This window comes from Gymnogyps californianus, chromosome 6 (assembly GCF_018139145.2).
Source record: "Gymnogyps californianus isolate 813 chromosome 6, ASM1813914v2, whole genome shotgun sequence".
Taxonomy (NCBI): Eukaryota; Metazoa; Chordata; class Aves; order Accipitriformes; family Cathartidae; genus Gymnogyps; species Gymnogyps californianus.
Genome location: NC_059476.1, coordinates 26,478,896 through 26,505,748, shown reverse-complemented (window position 1 = coordinate 26,505,748; position 26,853 = coordinate 26,478,896). Strand labels below are relative to the sequence as shown.

Here is a 26,853-nt window from a genome sequence, read left to right as displayed (position 1 = left end):
AACAAGTCTCTTTTTCTGCAAGTTCCATAAGAGCAAATCATTCAACTGAATAATTCCTGAAGTTTGACGTTCTCTAGTATTAGCCGATGGTTATTAACTGAATTTGACTAGGTGTAAATATTGCATAGGTCTGACTTCAATCAAGTACGCTTTACAGCCAGATGAATAAGAGGGTACAGTTTTAATTGTGGGACTTGACAACACAGTAAAGGTATTGGGATACGTTATCCAAATATCGCACCAGCTAAAAGTTATTTTAATTGTTTTTTCTTTTTTTTTAGAGTTATTTCAATAAAGAATTATCATCCGAAGATAAGAATTATCACTCAGATGTTGCAGTATCACAATAAGGTAATGTGACGACCCACAGTGTCTCTGCCAAGGTTTTTTTGCTAAGTTGCTTTCACTCATACACAATTTTTCTAGCTCCACTAGTAGTAAGCATTTTTCTTTCCAAACAAAAACTTCCTAATAAGCCTTGTCATGCAATCCAGTTACAAGGTAATTCAGTTTTATTTATATATGCAAGGGACTTTATCAAAATCCTGACATTTATTAATTGCATAGAGTCTAATTCTCAAAGCTACGGTGTCCATAGTTGCTATTGATTCCAGATGAGCTTTTAACTGCTCAGCTTCTATAAGTTTTGCTCAGCTTATTACACTAGAGCTACCCAGGATGAATTGGTGACCTCTAGGCAAGTCATCTGAAGTCAGTTCTTTGTGGATACTTTAAAAAAAAATGCGTAGAATTATTGTCTTATTGGAGATTTATTGTGTTTTTTTTGTTTCTTGCATGACAATGTAGACCTGGAACTGCCAAGTAGCAGGTACAAAATAAATGAAATTAAGTGTTTTTTCATATAAAACATAATTCAGTTGTGGAATTTGTTGCTAAAAATATTATGGAGATCAAAATTATAAATCCACTTTGGAAAGGAATTTGGCAAATTTTTGATGATAAATCTGTGGCCTTTAAACACAATGAAGTCAACTCATTCAATCCTGAGATGAGGAAGTCCATAAACTGCTGATTAACAGGGCTAGAGAGAATGTATCAGAGGACAGACTACTCATATATGACCTATTTCTTTTGTTATTTTTGAAAGCATCAACCACTGCCCAGTGTTGGAGAAAAAGCTTGGCTGGGTAGACCTTCATTCGATGAAATACACAATAATCCTGGTACTTAGAAGGTTTGACTGCTAACAACTCCTTATACCTGTAACCTTTGGCTAGAACAAGAGCAATTACTGTTGCTTGTGATGTCCTCTTCTTGTACATGAATGGAAGGAGCCTGTCTTTTTATAGAATAAAAGCAAGGTGTTTCTCTGCTTCAAACAGGTTCAGAGGGGAAGATCTTTTAAATACTGCATTTTTCCTTTGTATTTCCAATGAATGTGTCTTCAAGAATAGCTGTTATCAAAGCCCTGAACTGTGATATTAACTTACGAAGGGAAACAAGCGTGAAGGCCTTGGTGTTTCCTTAAGTCTATGCAAATGTACAAGGTAGATGGAAGAGAGAATCTGATAGTTACGCCAATAACTGAACAATATTAATACCTATCTAACTGACTAGTGTCAATACTGGAGGTGTGTCTTAATCAGCTATTTTCTTTATTCTATCCTTACGAATAGCAATCTTAGGAAAAAGTTTGGATTTTCACTAAGTCAAGTGCTATCCTTCAGGGTGGAAGGAATGAAATAGAAAAGACAGAAGATGTTGTATACCTTATTAAATGACAACGTCCTATAAAGCTGCAGCTTCACACAAATTGTAATCTAAGTTGTATTAGATTCCTGTACATTATGTATGTGATTTATCAGTCAGACAGTAGCTCAAAGTGCTGTAAAAGGAATCTACAGAAGGGAAGGAAAACTTTACAACATTCTGTGGTTCGTTCAGGTGTGAAGATGGGCCTGGCAGAGTGTCACAGACAGAATATGGCTTGAGAAATGTAAGATTTTGTCTATCATAGGTAAGATCGGAACATTTCTTAGCATAGGATTAAACTCTAAAATACTTGGAGTGCTTCTGCCTACTCAGGAAAAGTCAAGCCAGTAGCGAAGAAGATCATTCCCTGCTATCTCCTTCAATACTGTACTGTATTTGAGGAAGTATTTCTGGTTCTTCACCTATGGGGTATTTTTTTTGTTTGTTTGTTTTCCAGGCCCATCTGCTAAATATCCCAAGCTGGAACTGGAAAGAAGGGGATGATGCAATCTGTCTTGCTGAGCTCAAGCTGGGTTTCATAGCCCAGAGCTGCCTGGCACCAGGCCTTTCAACAATGTTAGCCAACCTCTTCTCTATGAGGTCATTCATAAAGGTAATGTCTTGTCTCATTAGAATGTATTAGTTTGCAATTCAGTTTGTCAGAGAGTTGAGTAGAGAACATGACTCAAATATGAAACAGATAGGAACACATTAACAGATTTTGTAAGAAAAAAACCCCAAAACAGCGCACACTTCCATACAAAAGTTCTCTGCTGCAAATTGGGCAATGAGCCAGGTTCTGTCAAGTTATGTTTTTATTTTTATTCAGCAAGTGTTTGGCCTTTAAATTATTTTTCAAAGTATCATCCATTTCTAGGGAGATATTTCTGGTGTTTTGTGTTTTGCTTTGTTTTAGACAAACCACATGTTTATCTATGAGAAGAGCCCCTGCTGCTAAAATAAAAATATGATTTATGTATGTCCCATATAGCAACAAAGTGCCCAGAAAAAGGACTGATCATTTTTGTCTTTTACATCAAGTGGCTAGTGGACCTCTGACTGTGAGAGTAAATAAGGAACATGTGTTGGAACTGAAGCCTGCACTTCCTACAACATCATTCGTGTATTTGTTTCTCCTCAGTCAAAGAGCTCTTTTGGACTTACATGGTAAAATTTTAACCCAGTTATTCCTAGACTTCTGTGGTAGCTGTAGTAGTTCACTGGACCAAGGCCTTGATTGCAGTGATCAGTGCTTCCTTCCTCGTGCCTTTCTGGGACATTGATTCCAAACATAAAGGATGGTCAGTTTCCAATCCCATGAGTGTTATTAATGGGACAGGAAACACTGGAGTACAAGGTAGGCCATGGTCCACTTCAAGTCCATTGTGCAAGTAAGCAAAAAAAAAAAGCCTAATGTCCTCAGATGAGAAAGCCAGGACTGTTCTCAGAGGTGCATGTCAGTGCAGGACAGTGAGTCTTTATTTACTTCTTATGAAGTCCTGAAATTCTTACTAAGGTATCCTTTGGAGACAGCAGACTCCTGTGTGTCAAAAATATTCCAGGCTACTACATATAGTCAAAAAAATTCTAGTTTTAAATATGGAAACATGCCTGGGCTCTGCACTTTACTGTCTGCCGTTATGATGTTTGCATCTTTATTCATGTTCTGGGAACAAAAAAAAAAAAAAAAAAGTTGTTTTACTTCAGTAAAGCCAAACGTGGGAACTGTCTATGACTCATCAGCATACGGTCACTTTGATATTAATCCTTTCTACTTATATCCCAAAAGAAAACTGTATCTCTTATGAACTTCATTCTTCTTGCCCGTCATTTTGGTCTCCCTCACTCTTGCCTGGTGTGGTAACCCAAGACTCTCAGGAGTCTCAAACATCTGTAACAATCACACTAATGTATCCAAATTACCGAGGCAACCTGTTCTATGAACTTGCTCTTGACATCAGAAGTAGGCATGAAATTTTTGCTCAAGTTCTGTCTTTCCAAAATCAGAAGGGATCAGTTTTCTCTCAAGGAGATCCAAATATATGGGTATCTTCAGAAGCCCCAGTCTTAATTCAAGTTATTTTAATACTGAATTTAAACTTGCAGTGAGAAAATGGAGAGATTCAGAAAGTGATAAAGTGTACAAATGGGGGACAAAAGCTGACTATGGGGGAACTGTACTAGAGACACACACTTTTATGGCCTGGATTTGTAGTTAAAACGTTTAGACAAGTCAAAAACTGCAAATGTAAAGGTAGCATCTTTCCAGAAAATGTATCTAACCACTTATGCCACTGTCTTACCCACCTTCAATCCTGTATTTTCTTATTTTATAAGATATTCTTATAATAATTTCAGTACAGTGACAGATTGGACTATCTCACCGATGGACAGTTTTAAGCTGAAGGCTCAGCTTTGCAAGGCACTGCTCAGATTACATCTGAGTATTTCTATATACACAGAATAAGCATAAAAATAGCAGTGAATGTGATTTGGAGGAAGCTATCGATGTCAGTTTTGCTGTTGTATCTGTGATTATATACAGTTATAAACAGAATAGTGTGCAGACATACCTTAACTTGTGTTACTTCAGATGTCATCTTCAGATGGCACTGAGAGAAAAAAATGCCATAAAATAGTGCATTGGGAGGATGCAAGCCTCTGTTAGTGCTGGTTAAAAAGATGTCTGCCACTTAACTAAGAGTGAATTGTCCAGGCAAGTAAAATGCATATCATCATTTCCAAAGACCTCTGAGTATATTAAAATCTAAAGCAAAATAAACGTACAAGAACTGAGACACATTTCTTCATGAGAATCCAACTTGATTGGTGACAACAAAAGGTTTGTTTCTTTATTTAGCTGAAAGGATGTTCTTTCTCCAAGCTGTCTCACTTTAAAGACCGTATTTGAAAGAGAAAACTATTACTGAGTGGTGGCTGTGAATCAACAGTGTATTGTAGGAGAGCAACTACATTGATGGGAATTGTTAAAGAGGACTCTATTGAAAAGAAAGATGTCCATTCCCTAAAAGAACTTCCACCCCTTTTCATTTAGAGCACTGAATTTAAGTTCTGTCAGACCTTCATAAATTCCTTGGGCAAACGTTATTAGTGGAGTCTCCCACAAGTTAGGAGATTGCCAGGAAAATGTACTGAAACTTCTGTATTTTTTAAAGAAAGCTTGAAATGTGTGTTTGTTCTTCCTCCTTCATAACGTGATTGGAAAGTGATTTAATATGCCATAAATGTTTGGTCAGTCAAACACAAATGAACATGATTGATGGTGACATTGCACACATTTAACTCATTATGTGTTACTTTACAGCAAAATGATTTGTGTAAACAGTCTGCCCAGTATTAGAGGTAAAACAAACTAAGAAACCTCAAAATATTATATTCGTTTCTAATATTTTCCTTTTGGTTTTAGCGATGTAATCTCATATGGAATCTTTTATGTTCTCTTTGGCACCAAACTGAACAAAAAGGAAATCAGTTCAAAAAGATTAAGGTTCTGTAAACACTTAAAGGAAGAAAGATAGATTGCACAACAAACGATATGTTAAGGAAAAAAACTTTACACCTGTAAACTGTGTTTCAATAGTCCAGTCTTTTTATAGCACAGACTGTTATAGTTTTATTAATAAAGAAATTGGGACTATTCATTACTTGCATAGTCTCAGAAAAAGATGGAAATACTATGCTGTACTGCAATTTCTGTATTGTTTGGATTAGCAAATGTATACCAGAAGTCTACCCATATGAAAAACATTGCAAAAAGTAAGTAAATGGAATAAAAGACAGAGGTGGTCAAATTTTGTCCCTGTATACAACTATGCAAGCCAATATGAGTTAGTATTGTTGTGTAAATTAATAAAATGTGGAATGTGGTCCTTGAGTGTAACACAAGTCCACAAACGAATTAGTTTTGTCTTTGCTCTATTGGTAAGAGAGTACACCTCATTCCAGATCTGAAAAATGATCTAGAGCAGTCTCAATTCTCCTCTAAGCTATTTTGAGAGCAGGAATGTTCTGTGGGTTCTTTTGGCAGCTGTTACTCATACCCACACATATGCAATGCCCGCTTCTCCCACTACATTCCTTTCTAGTCCAGGCTGAAAGAGAGACATAATAAAACCACACAGATTTACATCAGTCAGGTGCTTACCTACACTGATGGAACACATCAACTGGTTTGCTATTTATTTTTGGCCACCTAGGCAGCCTTGAACAGTTTTAAGGTATGGGACTAGGGTATGCACAGTGAGTTCCTTCAAATGAAGGAGAACTTTAAAAGGGGGGTGGGGAGGAAATGCAACTTCTCAATTTATTGTGAGGTTCTTCAGGAGGCTGCATAATAAACTGATTACCTGATCCTCCTCACAGGATTTAGGCCAAATATTAATGTAGCCTGATACTAAAGACATTTATTCTCTCAAAGATCTGCCTGAATGTAATATTCTTGATCATTGAGTCTAGGAGTTAAAAACTGTTGTGGTTGAATAAATCAACACCAATCTATCTTTTGCATTATGATTGGATAGAAATACTGCCCTGTTTTGTAAATTTGAAAATATTAAAAGTAGAACCTGGATGCCTTTGAGTTCAAACCCATCAAGGCCAGCATCTAGAGAAGAATTAGGTGTCATAATATTTCAAGAATACTCTCTCTGCTTTGACCTACTACAAAACTTTACATTAGTATGAACAATGAAAAAGTCCATATATCTCTCACTTGAAATTAGAGCTAATCTTAATTAGCATATTTGATGTTTTATAAAACATACTCTTTTCATACCAATTTTAAAAAACATTCTTGCATATAGAAAGAACTGTGGGAATAGTTGGCTGAGGCTGTAAAATTTTTATACCACTAAGGATACTTGTTAGCTTTGATTTAAGCAGACAATGGAATTGAGTAAAGAGGTAGTTGATAATTTATGATACTTAAGGAAATTCAGTTATAAGACTGTAAATCTAAGAAGCTTCACTCTTTGCTAGGAATGTATGAACTGCTTTCAGCCAATTACTTATCTGTCAGATTTTGATATCCATATCTAAAGGCATAACAAAACCAGACATTCACACAAGCAATTTGGGTGGACTGAAAGGGCATTATAGGCGAATGTGAGGAAACTTTTAAAATACATTGCTTTCAATGTGCAACTTCTTTTCAACTACCAATCAAGAATATTCTGTGTGTACTTTCTTTTTATTCTCATCTATGTTGTTAGAAAAATACCCACAATGCTGTGGAGAAGAGAATTGTAAAATTAAACGTCAGGAAGCCCTGGAAGTGTTCTGAGCCTAGGGTGAGGCAGGAATCCCTGTGTTAGATGGAACTAGATGAAAACAGCTTGGCAAGGGCTCCAGAAAATTGCCCCAGTGAAGATGTTATTTTCTAGGCATTTTTTGTAAAACGTTTCTCTACATGCCCTTCTGGGCATCTTTGAAGAGAAAATTTTATATGTATTTTAGAAAGGAAATAGGTAACAACTTTCATGTTGTTTACGCAACACTTTATTTAATTTTTTGATACAAACCTTATAATTTTGGGAAGACCATTCAGAATTTCTGAATTGCATGCACTTAGACAAAATACCTCATAATGGGATACATATGCTCAACAAAAAAAAAATTAGGCCATTAGAATAAAACAGGATGACTTTAACAACAGAACTAAAATATTCAAGTGCTATTCCAGAGAGATAATGAATAGAATTAACTCATTAATTTACTGTACTTTTTGTGGGTTTTTTATTATTCAGTTAGGTTTGTTTATCAAAGTAAATATATGTCTAAAATATCAAATGGATGATCTTCTTTCAAACATCTGAAATTATTCTCAAAGGCTTGGTACAGTTTTGTGCTCTTTCCTTGGTGGTGATGAGCTGGGCTTATTCGATGCTAGGGAGCAGACTTTACAGCTGCTTTCGTTGTGCTATAAAGGAATTTTCATTGTGTCACTTCCTTAATATTTATAAAGACAGCACACCATCCTTTCCCTGTTTTTCCTTGTAAAATGCAATAAAAGATCCTGGGTCATGCTACAACTCTACCATTGGTTCTCTGTCTTGATAGTGAGACTTAGATCTTGACAGAAGAGATTATGTAGCATTATCAGGTTCAGATACAGTCAGTCTCTTTCATGTAACTATTTACATCATTACACTGAGAAGCAAATGCTATGAACAAGGTAGCTCAGTTCATAGCTACCTTGTTTGGGCTACAGAGCTCCTGATAATTACACTGCCAGGGGGTAGGGCTGGGTGTATTAAGGGTTTAGGTTTTTTCCAGACAATACTAATGGTTGTGCTTGCAAGATGTACATCATTTTTTCATATCTCTGTCACCATGTCTCACTTTGAAATGATTGTATTATGTAAATATATTTGCTGATAACAGCATTGTATCTATATACAGATAGAGGGGAGCAGAGGAGCATTGCGACTTAAAAAAGATACAGATGAAAATTAGATTTCTTCTCTTGGGATACACTATGTCATTTTCCAGCTATTCTTCATATAGGCTATTGAATCAGTGGGTAATTTGTTTTATGTATCAACTAACATACTTCAAGCAGTATCAGCTTGAAGTATGTTAGTTATTTAACTTCAGGGATAAAAATAACAGAATGACTTGCAACGCCTTCTCCTTAGGATCATGCAGGGGAAGGTCTTTCATAAAGACAGATGCTCATTTTCTGTAAGGAAAGGCATGCAGAAGTGCCTTTTGTTATTGCTTGGTGATATGCTTGAAGTGTACAATATTTGATGAGTAAAGGAGGTCCAAATTAAAAAAAGGGAATAGAATTGTCCTTGATCAATTATTGTGTCTTCATTCAACAGTTATACCTTATATAAGATCCGTAGAGGCCTATGTATGAGGCTAAATGGAAACGGAAATAACATGCAAGAAATAAGAGGAGGTAAAAAGGAAAAGAATAAATGATAGCAGGACCAAATAATATCAAGGTTTTTTGTTGGTTATTTTTCCTGCACTGAAGTGGTTCACTGCTGTTGTGTTTGTGTAGTTCATGCCTTCTGGTGTTCTCGTGTTGTTCCTCACTGCAGCTTTTCTCCTACATTTTATTCTATTCTAAATATTGGGTGGCATTAACTCCTGTTTTAATTACTCTGCCAGCAAAGACACATCCCCTCATTCCAAAGCAGTATTTGACTGCTTAATTATTCACAATTTTTGTTACCAAGACAGTATTTTCCAGTAAATAATAAAGGTTTTATCTGAGGATGGCATGCTTCATCCCTGGAAGTATTCAAGGTCAAGTTGGATGGAGCTTTGAGCAACCTGATGTAGTGAAAGATGTCCCTGCCCATGGCAGGAGGGTTGGAACTAGATGATCTTTAAAGGTCCCTTCCAACCCAAACCATTCTGGGATTCTATGATCTAAATTCCTAACTTCTCAAACTGGCAGTTATCCACAGAGATAACGATAAACAGGAGATAAAGCCTGGTGTCACTCTCTGATATCAGAACTGAACTAGCACGTTTGGCTTCCTGGAACCCACAATGCTTAATAAAGATAGATTTATGCTTTCTGCTGGAATATGTTTGTTCGGCCAACAAGCAAAGCTTTACCACAGAAAACTTTTCACTGAAATGAAATCCATTCTCTTTGTCTCAATTGTATTAGTCCATACTGTACAAAGGTAGAAAATACAAGTATCCAGATTCTGCTGTCAGGAGCTGAAATAGGATAGACCAGTAATTATTTGCAGTAACAAAATTATCTTTGTAACCGTAAAATTGAAACTACTGTAGGTTTTTCTTTGTTTTTCAAGTTAAAGTCAAGGTTGTTTTTGTCTTTGTAAGACGAGTACTATTTTCAGGTAGGCTAAAATCAAGGTATAAATTTCGCTAACCAGATAAATAACTTTTATAGTTTTACTGAATGACATTTGTGGTAACCTTGATTAGTAGCATCTTTAACCAAACTCATCCCAAATTCAGCTCTTTTTGCTTCTATAAAGTTTACATAACATTTAACTATTCCCCATTGTTTTCAGGCAACTGACATGTGAAACATCCATTCCGTAAGTGCATATGGGACAGATTATTTCATCTCTACATTAACAGTTAAGTTTTGGCAACTTACTCTTAATGTATAGATAAGTATGGGTAAAGTAGTAGATAAGCATCGGTAAGTCCAGAGATGGACTGGACGACAATCACTCAAGTCATTTTAAAGGAAAATAAACACACATTATGAAGAGTCAGATTTGTTTAGGGATTCAGTTTTTGAGGTTAACTGCAGCAGCAGACTTTAAAATATCATCACAAAGGCTTAAATTAGTCAAGAACACGAGTCCTAAAGTATTTTTTCTCACTTTAAGGATTTTGAAATTAGTACCTTACTGACATGGATTATGGGAGAAACTGATTATGTTTATCTGTGGAACCTTACTCTATTAAAATTCAGGGTAACTGCAAGACTCAAGGAATTAGGAAAGAAATATTGAACACTGGAGGTTCTTAATAATCGTTTCATTTCTAGCAGACCAGCAGGTACTGCCTTTCAAAAAATACCAGGCAGGTGACCATCTTTGAAATCACAGGGAAAACGTCATGGTTCAGGTGGAGATAAAATGCAAAGGTCATCTTTAGTCTGTTGTTATCATTACCTTATCATATTTTATAGCATCTCAAATATCAGCAATTCTTTAAATTCATTAATCAACATTGGGTGGTATCCTAACAGAACATATCTTAAACATTCCAGTCACTTCACGAAGGTTAATTTAACACTAACCAATATCTATGAAGCTTGATGACTGCTTTGTGAATGAGTTTGTTTTTTTCCAGTCCTTTCTTGGTCCTTGACTAAGGGTGAGTACTTAACTATAGGTCTGATCTGCAGTTCCTTCCTCCAAATCAAAACCATCTGCCTAAAGAAAAGAAAGCAAGGGAAGAAAGTAGAAAGGAGAAACACATAATGTATTTGTATATTTTTTTCCCAACCCCAGGTGGTGTCAATCGAAAAAAAAGCCACAAAATAGACCATAAGTTACAAACATGTCCTTGCTATCATTACTCTTATTTTTTACCAAGCCTGCACTTTATCTGTTTTCTGTATATAAAGAGTTGCTGATCAGCAACATTTGCAAGCTTCACATAAATAAAAGGGTTATAAAAAATGTGATACGACTTCTCTGTGTGTGGTGGAGAATAACACAATGCAAATCCCTTTTAGCATCCCACATGGTCTCTGAATGGTGAAACAATTTCTATGGAAGAAATTTCTCTTGATTGTTTGCAGCCCACTTGTCAGGGAGTGTATGATTTGGAACATCTCCATATTGCAATTTATTCTTGCAGTTGTTTACTTCTTCAGAACTAAAGTAACCGGGTATTTGGCAGCCTATCAACAGGAGAAGAAAATTTAAAAGAAATAAATTCATTGTAATTTTTATTTCACTGGTTTCTTAAAATCCTTTCCAATCCTTCTGTTCTTTAGAACATTCTTTTAAAAGAGTGCCTTCTGACTAGTTTAACATGGGGAAAAGATTGGTGAATCCCAAATTAGTACTCAGCCTGTAGGATAAAAATGCAAACTTATATAAAAAGCTATACAAGTCCTGTCAAAATAGCTGTGGAATTCAGTTTTTTTTTAATATTGGAAAATTGTTTGTCCAAGAGAGATTTGTGTAACACCAAATTCCAATGAAAGTTATATTATACTATAAGATAATATATAATAATATAATATAAAAGTAATAGTAATATTTAATAATGCAATATAACAATATAATAAATTTTATTTAATAATCTAACATAATAATGATATAATGTGAAATTTATTTTCATTTATTTTTTATAACTTAAATCATTATGTCAAAACACAGTGTTGTTTGTTTCTGCTTTGTGCTGTTCAGACAACGATCCTAAGCATGTCAGAATCAGTAGAGAAGGTTCGAGTGATTTAAACAAGCTATGCATCAGGCGATTACAGGGAAGAGGTGCTTTTAAGTTGTAAAGGAGTTTGAAAAGCTCAGCATTATTATGATTATAGCATTTCAATACAAGCCATGTGTGGACATGGTATGAAAATGCTTCTTTAAGTTAGACAATTAGCAGAGCTGTAGCTCTTAGATATGCTGCTAGGACACTGCACTCCTGACATGTGCTTCTGCAACCATAGAGGCTCAGCTGTAATTCCCTTTCTGAAGCCTTTTAATGTGGCTGTTGCTTTATTTCCTGGTAATGAGTAATCTAATCCTGGTTTTGCTCACTGAGCTTAGTATGTATGACAGTACTGCATCCCTCACTCTTTTGGTACTGGCTATCCATAAAATGCTAGTTCGATACGGAATTGATCTTGCTGTCTCTTAAAGCTTTTAAAAGTGAAATTTTTTCTAACATTATTTAGACATTTTTTCACAGATTATCCTGATTAGTGGGAAGACAAGAGGTCTGTATGATTTAAGCATAAGATAAGTGACTGGGTTGAAGCAGGCAAAGAAGATAACCACGTTATGAGCCTAAAAGAGGAGTTTGAAAGAGGAAGTGGAAACACCACTGATGGAGAAGTAAGATAAAGAACTCTACCAGTGAAAGCACTGTCAGCTGGTGGCTCTACATCCTCAAGTACATGTCAGTTAGGCAGGCTGACATTTCCATTTGGATAAAGGAGTTAAGAGGGAAACAGAAAGCAAGATGTACAGGACATTAGCCTAGAGAAACAGTTCTGTTGGTATTGTGGGTGATGTTAGGTAATGATACAGTAGAGAAGAGAAACAAAGAGGCAGAGTTAAGGGCATAGACTTATGGAACTGCAGGCAGGGGAAGTGGGGGTGAAGACAGCTCTCCAAAAGAGCAGAAAAAAGAGTAGGAAGAGGAACGTCACTGCATTTACATAGAACTCTTATTTTATGGGGTTTTGTGAGCTCCATGACTTGCAACTGGAGTAAGAATATGGAATACAGAACTATAACTTAAAAGTTCTAGAAAATATTAAGTGTTTAATAAAAATGTATAAGAAGGAACAAGAAAAATCTGTTCTAGACTCTTGGGAATGAATAGGACTCCGTAACTGTTATAGCTTTTGTTTTTTAAAATGTAATTTACAGCTTGTACTCACATAATTTTATTTCCTAAAGCATGTAAGATTTTCAAAGTTCCTAAAGATTTAAAATTTAAAAGTATCCATTACTTAGCTTAGAAGTTTTGTTAAACACTTAACATTTTCATCTGATTATACCTTGTTTAGAAGCATAATTTAGAGTAGAATGGTAAGTACACCTAATGAGACAACAATATGAACAAACCAGTTAAAGGAAAAATAGAATTAATATCCAGAAAAAAGTCTTGAGTGATATCTATGTAGGCATGAGTTAATTTTTAAATTTAAGAGGCAGAAAGCCAGTTGCTGGATACATTATAAATGCATAGAGTATGTTGTTGGTCACAGCCCTGACCTGTCTGGTGATTAGAGTATGTGCTTTAATTTTTCCCATCTTAAATTTTTATTCTTTTTTGAATTTACATGGTGAGATTTCCTTTAAGCTCTGTATGTTATGCAAGAACCTCTTGCTTTAATGCTGTTTTAAAACAGCTGTAGTTTGACACAACAGACAAAGATAAGTTGTTGCTTAAAGATGCTTTTCTCAAACTGATTTATTGCTGAATAGCTGAAAAATTAATTTGGACACCTTTACCCAAGTCACTTACATCCCATGTATTAATTTCTTTTCTTGAATACTGACAGAGATGTACACTTATATTGCTATTTGGAATATATGTTCATAACAAACCCCACACCCCTCCTAACGTACCAGAATGCTTTTACCATAAAGAATATACAGGCGTATGTTTTGCTGCCATAAGGCATTTCATACCATTAAAATCATTGACTGGATATTATCCAAGGCATTTGACATAGTGGGCAGTAATGTAGCTGCACAAAATTTTAAAGCAGTAGTAAGTTGTTTATCTTATTCGTCTGAATTCTTTGACAAGAATTTCTGAAATGCTGAGAGTTCTCTGTGTAATGGGAAAAAAGAAATCTGGCTCATACTTAGCTGGTTGCCATTACACTGGCTCTGGGACTTTAGACAAGCAAGATGAGCAGTGTAGATTAAAGCACTTGAGCCTTACCTGCAGTAATTTATGAGGATGGATGTTCCTGAAGCATCCTTTTTGCCACTTCATTGGGCCTGGCTACAGCTTTGTTTCCTGCAGGATTAGTATCATTGTCTCTTTACACAATGTAGACTGAGCTTCAGGAAAAGCTGGGGATATCAGAAAAAGACAAATTGTGAAATGTTTAAGGGATATGTAGTTATCCAAGTCCTTCTCAAATCAGTCAGTATTTGGTACTTCAACCTTTCAGGTAGCTTTGCAAATCTCTACCAACAGTTTTAAAGAAAAATACTTTCTCATGTCAATTTTTTTGGCCTTCACATCTAAACTCAACACTGTCTCACTTTCTGCTCTGTAAGCTGAAGACTGTAATGGGGCTACCTAAACAGTGGAACTAAGAGTTTCTTTATTTTTTGCAAAGAATAAAATACAGCTTTTAGACATGAACTAAATTGCAAGATAAGTAAAATCATGTGCCTTATTTAAGAAAATTAAAATCTCTGATCTCTCAATCTCTCTCTTTTCAGTTGTTTCCTATTTACTATCTAGTCAGATAGACTCTGGTTAATGAAAATGTGGTAATGTAAAATGTAAAACCAGAAATCTATCACATTATTTTTGCTAGTCTGATGTAATTGACATGTTTCTTGCTAGTTTTATATATACTGTATTATCATACATACATGTTTGGTGCTGTGTATAATTCTTGCAAATATGAATTTCTCTGTTCACACAATTTATATAGCACAATTAGTGAATAAAGCCAAAGAGATAATTACACACAGGAATGTCCCATTGTGGTTGAAATTTTTGCTCTATTTTAATGTGATGTAATAAATAGGGAAGTAACTGTTTGATGTGAAGCCTTAGATATTTCAGGCTGCGTGTTTGTGGTGGCTTCTCTAGTTTGCCTAGGAACGTCTCATTGGGAATGACAGTCAGATCTCAAACAAACTTTGGATGAGGGCACAAATTACGATATAGAGAACTGGGATTTCAACAGTGAACAGCTTCAGCATATGTCATATTTCCAGTCATATCAGCTAGCTTTGTATTTGCTCTTTTGAATTGTAGTGCTATTTCTGCTGATGGATACTAAGCGACTTGATCCAGTTACCTTAATATAGGTGTTTGATGCTAATTGAAAGACCTTATAGAGTGTCTGAGACATAAGCTTTATAGATATGGCATGGCATCCATGGACCCCAGGGCAGCAGCTGGAAGCTAGGTGGGATTGCATGCACATCTCAAATATAACTAGAAACTTCTGCTTAGGCAAATATATTGAGCTTCTGGTGGTAGTCCTGTAGCACCTCTGACTTGTTTTCCTTCATACCTTCAACAGTAAAAGATCCCTGAATTTAACAGGAAGGGTTTTCTTCAGTTGTTGTCATAAAGCACTGATGACCGTTGAATAAATTGTTTCAATATATGTGTCTCATATTTCCTCATTAGTTATAGATGCAGAGAAGAAAAAAAAATTATAAATTTAAATTATGAGTTTTGACTGCTGATCAACTTCTAAACAAGGTGAAAATAACTGAAACATTGTTAAAGAGACTCAAATAACAATATAATGCAAGCATTTTACTAGAGAATTTTCAGAAAGAGAAAATTGAGAAGCTTTTTTCCTCAAGCTCTCTACAACCTTATTTCACCTCATACTGAATGTGCTTGCCAAGAATTGAGTGTACTATTTTTACACAGGATACTTGATTTACTGACTACATGGACTCTTTCTTTTTTTGGCATTCCAGGAAATCCTGTAAAAATAAGCAATATTAATTGCCATAATGGTCTACTGACTTATTTGTTAAAATCTGATTCATGTTTAAGCAGTTGTTTGTAAATTTTAAAGAAAGCTTTTGGTTTTACTCAGAACTCTGCATCTGTGGTTTTTTGTTTTAGATTGAGGAGGATACGTGGCAGAAATACTACCTGGAAGGAGTTGCAAATGAAATGTATACAGAATATCTGTCTAGTGCCTTTGTGGGTTTGTCCTTCCCTGCAGTTTGTGAGTAAGTAGAAATACATATTAATATACATAAGTATTTGCCTTCTCTCAAGTGAAATCTAAGGTTTCTGCAGGAGACCTTTTCACTCTGCTACAGTCCTAATGTTGCTACATCAGATGGGATCCAATAAAATAAACATTAAAGCAATCACTGCATGGAAGTATTCCAAACGTTGTAATACCTGTTTTCAGAAGAGATTTGGAATTAAGTGATTGTAAATGAAAGCATAAATGTTTTCAGTGTTGAACAAATTCATCAGCAATCCATTTAAATTGAGTTATTTACTCGTAAGTGCTGGCCTATTGTTTCTTCTAATGATTCCCATTCTTTGAACAGTGGTTGTCAACGTCAACGTCTTGGCTTATGTCCCATTCCAAGGAAGCTATTCATTAATTGAAACAGATGTAGTGGAGTCATATAAGCAGTGTTGCATCCAGAGCTCTGTGGAATTGGTTGCAAACCACTTATAACAAGTGAAATATGTCAGAAAAAATACGTCAGTTCTGTAATGAGAAAGGAGTATTTGAAGCATATAGTATATAACCATAGCATAAGCCATGCTACAGCTTTTTCTAGAGACTGAAAATCCTTATATTTGTCCTAGAATGATTCTGTGAATGAGACATTTGTATGCACAAGGTTTCTATGATAAATACTGTGGCCACAAACATAGTCAGGATAGTTTAGCACAGTCGTATTTCCTCTTCTGCTGGCATTGTTCTTCATTACAGCTGTACCAAAAGGTCACAACAAAGACTGTGGACAGCTTTTGCTAGGGACTGTTCAAATGCTTAAAAAGAAACAGACCCTACTCTGAAGAGTTTGATGTCTAACTAGATAACATAGAAAAACTTCTGCAGACTCCTTTCTCAGAGGAGGAAATAGAGGAAGAAGTAAGACATCTCTTATGTAAAGGAGAATGATTTTGCTTTAACCCCTCTCACTTCTCCCACCTTTTCTGATTTTTACAGTAGCATAGACATAGGTTATGGCATAAGAATGAGGGAGAAACAACTGTTAGACAAATGTTATCCATTTAAAAATCTGTCTTTTTCTGGGATGTAACTATGACAGAGCCCAGTCTTCAATTTCCTAGTAAAATGAAGGGACTCACAATCCATCTCTCCACTGTGTTAACCAGACGGTGACTAGGTTATTGAGGGAAAAAGTTTATTACTATAAGCACAAAACTTTGCCTGGATATTTTGAAATAGAAAATCTCATAACGTATTCTATAAATTTGTATTATATTCAGAATGAATGGTAATTTGTGCTGTTTACACTAACTACAATCACAAAAACTAAATCTCCACGCCAAACCATTGTCAAACATAGTTGAGTTTCTATATGAGTTCTTAGAAACATGTGACTGAGACTGTGTTTGACATAAAGCTGACATTCATTTAACTGTGCTGGTAGAGCTGAGATGAAATAATCAATAAAGAAAGGGCATTTATTGAGATTTTGAAACATGTCTAAACTTTGGAGTGCTCCTCAAGCATTTGATTATCTGGAGGCTTAATTAACTGTGTTTCCTAGTTTAAATTAAAGAAAAGATTTATCTCAAATTTTCCAACAGTTTAATAACTCTATTAAATTCAGATTAATTAAAGCACATTGAAAATTAAAATGTAGTGTTACATATTAATGAGTTTGGTGTGTAGGTATTTTCATTACTGTAAGAACTGGCTATTCAATTTCCAGAATCACTGAAGGACAGCAAAAAGTCCGTTGCATTGGTTTGCGAAGGGAAAATAAAATCAGTGGACAGGCTTAGTGTGATCAACTACCCACAAAATATGCAGACTTTGAGAACAGTTTTTGTAATTTAGCTTTTAAAATTCATGCAGTCAATGACATTTTAAAACCCTGAAACTAAATGAGATGTGCTGCTTCCTCAGGTTATTGGTCTTGATTACCGGTCTAGGAATGTGATTCTTTGGTAAATAGGCTGCCATATAGTTTGCATAAAAAGCATAAAGAGGGTGCAGAAACATCTCCTCTTTCAATGGGGATGGGACACTCAATATTGTTGAAGAATTTCAAGCTTTTGATGTCAACACCAGGGTGAAGAATTAGCTGGAAATAGAAGTTAATATCAGTCTGCAAGTTTTATTTATAACTCTGAGTATATGTGTGTGCACTGTGTGAACATATTCCCACCAATATATTTTCAATACGTGAACGTAATTCCTATCATTCTATGCCCTTGGATATTGTTGGACCAGGTATAGATGATGCTCATTGAAGAGTAAACTAACCAAATTGTCCCCCACTAGCGCAGAGTCTTCTAGTGGGCCTTCTAATATTTACTAATGCAAGGCTAACCTTCACCCAGGTTCTAGGTCCACCATTCTCCACCCAAAAATTTTTGTAGTGAGGCTAGCACATCTACGGAATCACACTTGACCGAGCAGTGGAAACAGCATATGAAAGGTGTCCACTTCTCTTAATATATGTTAAATCGGGCCCATTTGCTGTTGGTTCTATTTTTGAAGTCACTCATTCAATCAAATGTCATAGCCATGTTTTAATAAAAGGCAAAATTATAGAGATGTCATTATCTCTGTATTTGTGCAGCGTATTGTTGCATGGTTTATCACTATGGCATATATTCCCACATTAGTCATGAAGGTTTTTTGTATGTTTTTATAACAGACTGTTTGGGGAGCTAATCACAGAAGTCTTAGAAACTTCGCTGTCCTGACAAAGGAGAACTAAGTTAGGCGAGTAGGTGACATTCAGCACTTGTCTGCGTTCTCTTTCAGCTCCACAGCAGATTATTTCTCTTCTGGATGTATTCATAGTAGTAGCACTTCCTAGTCTGAGAGTGACTCCAAATTAAGCTAGTCTTTCACAGAGCAAGGACAGCATGGGCTACCTGTAACTGTCAAGTTCTTGCTTCTATCTTTGGATCATTCTCTTCAACTAGATTTCTGACTTGTCTCAGAGGGTGACGTAAGTCTTAGGCACTTTTTGACTCTTGAGACTTAAGCTGCACATATAAGACCAGTAGAGTTTTCTGCCTCGCTGAAGCAGTGATGCTGGATCAGTCCATGCTTGTTAAATAAGAGCTTTTTCCTGAACCCAGGATTTTATTCAACATTGCAAATGTATGTTAAATTTTAGACTCAACAAACCTAAGCTCAGCTCAGGTAGTGGCCAAGCCACAAGACAGCCTCTAGACTGACATGACTCTAAATGAAGCTTTCCATCTTCTGACTGATTAAAATCAGACTCCATCTGATTCTGCCCAAGACGTTTCATATTTTACGCTTTCCTCCAAGTGCTCTTAGAAACTCTCCTCTGGGTCCTCCCAGCAAAAGGTTGGCCACCCCCACTGCCTCCACCCAGTCAATGAATATGTGCTAAATAGTCTCCTCTGGCACACCTGGGACATAGCAAGAGCCAACACATGAAAACAGATGTTGTAAGGTCCCGCTGTGCTCCCTAATTTCATCTCAGTGGGCAGCAACTTTTTCACAAGTATGAAAAGGCTGCTTCAATGGAAAAGTGTCCATAGATCAGCACAGAGGCCTTACAGCTTCCCACAGTTCTTTCTTCTTTAATGTGTTTAAAGTATGGAGGCCTATGCTACCGTTACCAATGCTTACACCATGGTTTTGGATAACCTGGGTTTTACTACACTTACTACAAGCAATAATTGGTGGGTTAGTAATTACTGGACAAATTTTGGTTTATTAATTCAAAACTCTGTATATGTGGCAGCTATGTTTCTTGTTCTTACCTAGAAAACTAACAATACCCACTTTTAGAAAGCAAGCTTGGTTTCTTTGTGCTTAAAACCTTCAGAAGAGCTCTTATAGGAACAATATCCTTACTTAGTTTTCTTATTCCAACATGATCAGCTTTAATGGGAGCTAGAAAGAACAGTGGAATGACAGTTTTGTTTAGCAGGATAAGAGTACACAAAAGTAATGAAAGACAAATATTTATGAAACTCCTTAGCCAAGTGTGGATTGGAGTAGAATGTATTCCACAACACTTCACAGCACTTCCATTGCATTTCAAATCAGGAACCATCTTGTAAACCAAGATAATATTTGATGTGGGAAATACAGAGAAAAATCAATGTAGAGTTCTGTATTGATACTTCTTACATTCAGAGTTTTCATAACGGACTGACAGGTCAGCAACCAAAAACTGTTAAATATTCAGCTTACGTTCTCACTACCATCCTAGTAATGGTAGTGGTATCCACTACCATGAACAGCAAATTTATTTGCTCACCTGTTCTTGGTCTTGTCAGCTGCCACTGACTGGAACTGGTATAAAACAAATAATTTGTATGAAGTGCTTCTGTGTGTATATATGTGTATATAGAGAGAGTAATGTATGTCATTATGAGTGATGTAGGTTATGTTATCATGAGTGACATGAGTCACTCTACACACACTCTATTATATTATTTATATAGTACCTCGTGAACCCACTAGAAAAGATCCTGATCTTTGTCAAGGTTCATCCATATTCTCCATATACTTTTGTATTAAAATGTACACCTGGTATTCTGTACTCCCTCTGGATGCCTACTTTTCCTGCTACCATGTATTCCTCATTATCCTAGTAGTGTTCCAGTCTTGGAGGTCTTTTTCCACTGTGCTAGATTTAAAGAGTACTTTGACTTTTTTGATTGATTTATGCAAACCTTGGGCCACTTCAGTGTGTTTTTTATTATTTTAACTTATGTTAATTGTTTGCAACTCAACCTCATAGAATTTAACAGAAGGTTTTTTCTTTTGGTCTTTGGATAACCCCATAAGATTTTGATCTCCTAAGGAAAAGAAAAAAGGCCTTGTCCACAGCCATACATGAGGGATATTCAACAAAATTCTTGCTAAAAACTTTGTTAGGTCTATGGAATAGGTGCTTAAAAGACCCGTACCAAATGCTCAGCTTCTGCACAAGACAGGGCTGATAGCTTGTCCTGGTTTCAGCTGGGCTAGCGTTAAATTTCTTCTTGGTAGCTGGTACAGTGCTGTGGTTTGGATTTAGTGTGAGAATAATGTTGATAACACTCCGATGTTTTAGTTGTTGCTAAGTAGCGCTTATCTTAAGCCAAGGACTTTTCAGTCTCCCATGCTCTGCCAGCAAGCAGGTGTGCAAGGAGCTGGGAGGGAGCATGGCCGGGGCAGCTGACCTGAACTAGCCAAAGGGCTATTCCATACCATGGAATGTCATGCCCAGTATATAAACGGGAGGGAGTTGGCCGGGAGGGGCGGATCGCTGCATGGGCATCGGTCAGTGGGTGGTGAGCAATTACATTATGCATCGCTTGTTTTTTCTTGGGTTTTATTTCTCTTTTTTTTTTTTTGTTATATTCCTTTTCATTACAATTATTATTATTATTATTATTATTCTTAGTTAGTAGTATATTTTATTTTACTTTAGTTATTAAACCGTTCTTATCTCAACCCACGAGTTTTACCTTTTTTTTTTTTTTTTCCCCCCTCTCCTCCTCCCCACCCCATTAGGAGGGGGGAGGGGGAAGTGGCTGCGTGGTGCTGAGTTGCTGGCTGGGGTTAAACCATGGCATAGCTCCCGCCCCGGCTCCCATCTGTTACCCTGTTGGAGACAGGAAGCTAGTCTATTGTAACCTTCAACCAGAAGATCGTTTAAAGGCTGGGGGACAAGAACCTTTTCCAGATACTTCCCATGATGAGCCTTCAAAGATGAATAGCCTCATATTGTGATTTAACAAAGCAAAAGGAAAGAGATCAAAACTTGTATATTGTATTCAGGTACATCAGGGAAATGTTTACTGAAGTACTAAAGTACATTTAAACTGTTGCCATGCAGGTGCTTTAGGCATTGTTTTTATGTAATACTTTTCATCAGTTTCAAATCTCTCTATTTTTCTATTTAAATACATCTATTGGTTCCTGACTCTGACTAAAGAAATTAAAAAGTGCATTCTTCAATGTTTTGGCAATAAGCATGTGAGTATTACTTTGTAGCCAGTGATTCATAACTTGCAAAATATAAAATGTAGTTGTGTTTCATTTTATTGGTCAGATGGGATTAGACCGGAAAACGTACCTTGAATATGTAGTATCTCTGTGTCTCTTCACAGCTGAGTTATGGTTAAAATTCTAATCTGACATGGAACTGCCTGCTTAACTAAATCCTGTCTAGTAAACTAAACTCCTCACTGGCATTGTTCACTTTTCATTAAGTTCATGATTCCATGATTTTAGTGGAGTTACTTGTGCTCCACATGAATGTAAGATACGTAGCAATCACAGATCTAGAAACATCTGCATGATTACATATGGCACAGCTGTATTTTTTTCATTCTTCTGTATTTCTGAGGTGGCCTGTTAGGATTTCTTGTCCTTTTGCAGAATGCTCAAAGTTTTTACTCTCTTTCTGAGGTGTAAATAATAAGTCAACAGTCATGTAAGATAATGTATTGGTTTTGCATGGCAAGGTTTTGGTAGTGGGGGGGCTGCAGGGGTGGCTTCTGTGAGGAGCTGCTAGAAGCTTCACCTATGTCCGATAGAGCCCATGCCAGCTGGCTCCAAGATGGACCCACTGCTGGCCAAGGCCGAGCCCATCAGCAATGGTGGTAGCGCCTCTGGGATAACATATTTAAGAAAGGGAAAAGAAGTTACTTCACAACAGCAACTGCAGCCGGAGAGAGGAGTGAGAAGATGTGAGAGGAACAACTCCGCAGACACCAAGGTCAGTAAAGAAGGAGGAGGAGGAGGTGCTCCAGGCGCCGGAGCAGAGATTCCCCTGCAGGCCGTGGTGAAGACCATGGTGAGGCAGGCTGTCCCCCAGCAGCCCATGGAGGTCCACAGTGGAGCAGATATCCACCTGCAGCCCATGGAAGACCCCACGCCGGAGCAGGTGGATGCCTGAAGGACGCTGTGACCCCATGGGAAGCCCGTGCTGGAGCAGGCTCCTGGCAGGACCTGTGGACCCACGGAGAGAGAGGAGCCCACGCTGGAGCAGGTTTGCTGGCAGGGCTTGTGACCCCACGGGGGACCCAGGCTGGAGCAGTCTGCTCCTGAAGGACTGCACCCTGTGGAAGGGACCCATGCTGGAGCAGTTTGTGAAGAACTGTAGCCTGTGGGAAGGACTCACATTGGAGAAGTTCATGGAGGACTGTCTCCCATGGGAGGGACCCCATGCTGGAGCAGGGGAAGAGTGAGAGGAGTCCTCCCCCTGAGGAGGAAGGAGCGGCAGAAACAACATGTGATGAACTGACCCAAACCCCCCTTCCCCATCCCCCTGTGCAGCTTGGGGACGAGGAGGCAGAGAAACTTGGGAGTAAAGTTAAGCCTGGGAAGAAGGGAAGGGTGGGGGGAAGGTGTTTTTTAAGATTTGGTTTTATTTCTCATTATCCTACTCTGATTTGACTGGTGATAAATTAAATTAATTTTTTTTCCCCAAGTTGAGTCTTTTGCCCGTGATGGTAATTGGTGAGTCCTGACCTTATCTCAACCCATGAGCCTTTCGTTATATTTTCTCTCCTATGTCCAGTTGAGGAGGCGGAGTGATAGAGAGGCTTTGGTGGGCACCTGGCATCCAGCCACTGTCAACCCACCACAGATAAACAGTATTGTAAGTGGAAGTAACAGTAAAAGTAGTTAAGTACTCTTACTTTTTGAGCAAATTTTCCAATACTGGTGGCAACAATATCAGGGCCTTCTGTATTATGTATGCGATAGATTTCGGCCAGTGGCTTTCCATTTCTTAGCATCTCTGATTTCTGATTCCTCCTCTAACTTCTGTTGTCATCTGCTCTTCTGTAGCATACTTAAGATCCAGCAATTGTAATGCAATAGTAGAAGTGCATGTAATGATCTAGTAAGACACCTGTAAAATACATCTCAAATATTTTAACAAGACCCCCAAAAATCTTGCTAACAAACTTACCATTTTACACTTGATCAGATAACCACTTATATCAGTGATTTTAAATTTTTGAATAGTTCTGTGAAATTCTACTATTGGAGTGTTTGCTTAATTTTTTTTCCTTGCCTGAGCAATATATGAGTGCTCAGCATCTGGAAGAACCCAGCTGTAGGTTGAAAGCAGAAGGTGCCCATGCTTTTGCCAGTTTCATGTGATTGGAAATTAGCTGAACCTGACATTAACAAACTTTTAAAAGAGATATTTGTGTTATTTTATATATATATATATATGTCTTATGATAATTTCTGTTCCAACATACAAACCTCATTGACTGCACTGGTTTTAGACACTGCTGCTCCATAAAAGTAAAGTACCTCATATTCTCATACTTCCAGCTCCTAAGGAACACAGCGTACTAGCAAGCACCAAAGAAAGCTCTAGTTGCCAATGTGCATAAAAAATAGTTTGAAAAGAAGACAAAAATAATATATTTATGAAAGAACTCTGATATTGTAAGTAATTTGCTCAGCTTAAGATGCTACTATAAGATACTACTTTTTTTATCACGAATGATATTTTTCCATGTACTTTTCATTAGGTGAATAGCAACGTGATTTATCCTATATTAAAATACTTTTGCTAACTGCAGCTGAGCCAAGGTATGGAAGTAGTTGAAAATACTTTTTCTGTCCTGAGGAGAGTACCTATTCCTTTGTCAAAAGTAGTTCAGGAAAGAAATGTTAACTGACCCTGAGGAAAAAAAATGAATGATTTATGGTGTACAAGATTTCAATCAAAAAAATTGTTTGAAAAGAAAAAACGTCCAGTAGATTTTCTAATTAAAATCCTTTTTTTAATGTGTGGTGCAAAAATAAATAACTAATCAATGTTATATCTTCATGTTTTGCTGCTCAGAAAGGAGAATGATAATTTCCTTAAATTCTAAATATCCCAGTACTTTCACATGCAAATAATACAGCAGGTATCTATGGTTAATTTATGCCAATGATAGTCTTACCAGTAAAGAAGGAAGATTTAATGTCAAAAACAATTTATTTCTCTCTGGGTAGATAGAAACAGTCAGATTCAAATTCTTAAGAGCCTTTGTTCATGACCATCTGTGTTCATCAGTAGTTAGCGGATGATGCTGGCAGTTGAAAATAATAGAAATTAATGCCTCATGTACTGTCATTGACAATTCTTGTGGACTTCTACATAATAATTTGAGATAAAAACTGTTCTAATTTCTTATTACAAGGTTCTTTATGTATCTGGGAAAAAAAAGCAGGTATAAGATCTTTCTCTTTCTCATTTTAATTACATCAAACTACATTTGCACAATGCAGTTAAATGGTGAGACTTATTAATCCTGATGTTTAATTGCATGGCCAAGTGCCTGTAAACCTATTTATTTTACCACTTAAATATTTTTAGTAAATCTATAGATAAGAATGAGATACTGATGCCAAATATTAGCGTAGCATTATGCTTATCTCTTTACGTTGGCTTTGTTGTTTGTTTTGGGTTTTTTTTATGAAGAGATATATATAGGTAGATTATCAAATACTGCACTAAACTGAAACCAAGGAAGAGAAGTTAAGTGTGTTTCCTAAAGGAATGTAGGTGGTCAAAATAAAAAAATAGGTTTAGAACTCTTGACATTCATGGCTCATAAAGTTGTATTTTATATCATCTTTTTTAAAATAGATACATAACAGTCTTAATACAACATATAGGGTACTCTAGTGTTAATATGTTTGAAAATTGATTTTTTTTTTCTTTTTTTTTTTTTGACGCTGATAGTCAGGCTTCTTTTACCTGTTAATATTGTGGGAGGTGATGGGCTAATCGAGAATTCATTAACTATCAGGATTTTGTCTGCCCGTTTCTGACATTGGCTGGAGTTCTGGAGGTAGAATAAGACTTTTAATTGGTTCCGAAAAAAAGTTAAATTAATCTTGCCCCATCTGTCTTTTTGTGTTACTTCCCAATGCTGAGATATTACCTGCTTCCCCAGACAAGGAGACTACAGAGGTACTTTTACAATCCTTTAAAAGGAAAATTTTTGAAGAAAAAATATGCTCAAGTATTACATTGCAAAACTTAACGCAGAGTAAATTTTATTGTATATATCCTTATGTGATATGCAGCACATTGCCTCAGCATTGTCAGAACCCCTACATCCATGCTTATCTCTAATTCACTTATCCTGAAGAAACAGCAGAAATTAACTGTTCATGGTGATTTCTGAAACTTATTCTAGAAATGGAATATTATCAGTTCAGCAGCCAATTCCTTGTTTTCTGCTAATAATGTGACTGATGCAAAGTATGCAGAATATTGCTTAAATAAAATAAATATTATCAAAATATATGCAAAAATATTAATAACACTGAAGTAAGGAAGTTTGTAGAGAAGCACTGAGCACTGGAAAAGTTAGTGTATGATATAGAAAATGGCAACCATCTAATTGAAAGGTGAGCCCTAGAATAATTTGTGACAAATTTGTAGAACAGGAAGCAAGTAGCATTGAATTTGCTTATACTTCAATGACGGAAATGGAAAATGGCTTCCAGTTATTTTTAAAAAAATGGTTAGTTTCTTTGTTTATTCTCACAGAGCCTATTAGCTTGAAGCAACTGGTGTTGTGCTTACAGTTCTGCAAGTCTATGAATATCACCTTTGAGTTGTTTTAATAAATAGCCACTTGTACAGACTTTCACAACTGAAAAAAATGTGTATTACAGTATCAGAATGTACTTCCCATATAGTGGTCAGAAATTGCTTCCAGTCATGCTATTCCTCTGTGACAGTAGTTGGCAAATATTGACTTATTAATAGTGTACTCTCATTTTAGTTCAGTACATACATATTTTCTAAGGAACGCACACTATAGTCAACATATGGCTGAATTCCAGCAAAGATTTGAAAAATTTCCTCAAGACGTCCACAACTATAGCCAAGTGCGATATTATGTTGTGTATCATGACCTTTGTTATTATTGCTTAAGTAAACTTAGTAACTTAGCGTGTTGGTGCTTATGCTACTGTTCTCAACTTGTCAGTTTATATTTTTAGGAAAAGATGTGTTCGTCATCTTCAGAATAGAAAGACCTTAATATATGTTCTGTGTATACCTAGCTGAA

General features: G+C 36.5%; 1 protein-coding gene across 12 annotated transcripts in view; it reads left to right on the top strand.

Moving 5' to 3' along the window:
• KCNMA1 (potassium calcium-activated channel subfamily M alpha 1) overlaps window positions 1-26,853 on the top strand; it is a 520,079-nt gene that overhangs the window by 370,051 nt on the left and 123,175 nt on the right. For all 12 annotated transcript variants that reach the window (XM_050898974.1, XM_050898968.1, XM_050898969.1 and 9 more), the window contains 3 exons: window positions 282-351; window positions 2,171-2,326; window positions 15,718-15,827. In XM_050898974.1, coding sequence (XP_050754931.1) covers window positions 282-351; window positions 2,171-2,326; window positions 15,718-15,827 — 336 coding nt within the window. The remainder of the gene's footprint in view (window positions 1-281; window positions 352-2,170; window positions 2,327-15,717; window positions 15,828-26,853) is intronic.